General features: G+C 33.3%; 1 protein-coding gene across 1 annotated transcript in view; it reads left to right on the top strand.

The window, feature by feature from the left end:
- Positions 1–486, top strand: part of LOC140920081 (uncharacterized) — an 889-nt gene extending 403 nt beyond the window's left edge. Inside the window, exon 2 of the mRNA XM_073367393.1 lies at positions 171–486. Within this exon, the coding sequence (XP_073223494.1) occupies positions 171–486 (316 nt within the window). The remainder of the gene's footprint in view (positions 1–170) is intronic.
- Positions 487–1,028: the final 542 nt, after the last annotated feature.

Below are 1,028 nucleotides of genomic sequence, written 5' to 3'. Positions count from 1 at the left end.
GAAATTCCAAGGAAATATATGGAGGATGACCAAAAAAAGATGTACAAGATGCATCACAAGTCTAGAACCTTCATGATAAATGCAATCACCTTCAAGGAATTTGATAAGTGGAATGACAAAGAAACATCAAAAAGCATCTATGACAATTTGATTCTGACATATGAATGAAGCAAACAAGTTCAAGAAGCAAAGGTAAACCTCCTAGTCGGAGAGTATGAGATGTTCAAGATGGAAGAAGATGAAGACATTGAAACATTGTTTTCTAGATTCCAAACACTAGTTTCAGGATTAAAGTTACTTGAGAAGAGTTATACTACTACTCATCATGTAAAGAAAATTATTAGGAGTCTTCCAAATAAGTGGAAACTTAATATTACATCTATTCAAGAAGCTAAGGATCTCAATACTCTTAAATTGGAAGAATTGATTAGCTCTTTGAGATCACATGAAAGTGAGCTTACAGAGGATGAGCCCAAGAAGAAGTAGCTAACTTTGGCCTTGAAATCCAAGTAGAAGAAGGTTCTAAAGGCAATAACATAATTAGAGGATAATGATTCAAATGACCAGAATCTAAACTTAAAGGCTGAGGAATTGGCTTTAATGTCAAAAAAAGTTCATAAGATGTGACATAATAGAAAAAAAAATCAATTTCCTCAAATATATTTGAGGAAGTCTAGTAGAGAATGGGATGAAAAATATGACAAGGAAAGCATCGTATGCTTTATGCTTTGGATCTAATGAACCTAAACATGTCAAGTTCGAATTTCCAAATCTAGAAAAAGGGAAACATTAGAGGAAAGATTCCTGACCCAAGAAGAAGGTTTTGATGGCTACATGGGATGATTCTGATGATGAAGAGCAACTAGATTTGGATCTGATGGCTCATACCAACTCTTTCTCTAGATCCAAAACAAACACCGATTTAGACTCTGGAAGTGAATCAATTGATGAAGAAATTGAGGTATTTTCTGACTTAACCTGATCTAATTTAATTAATGTCATAAATGATTTCTTAAATAAAAACCACA

Source organism: Cicer arietinum, chromosome 4 (genome assembly GCF_000331145.2).
Source record: "Cicer arietinum cultivar CDC Frontier isolate Library 1 chromosome 4, Cicar.CDCFrontier_v2.0, whole genome shotgun sequence".
NCBI lineage: Eukaryota > Viridiplantae > Streptophyta > Magnoliopsida > Fabales > Fabaceae > Cicer > Cicer arietinum.
This window is presented reverse-complemented; position numbering and strand designations above follow the sequence as displayed.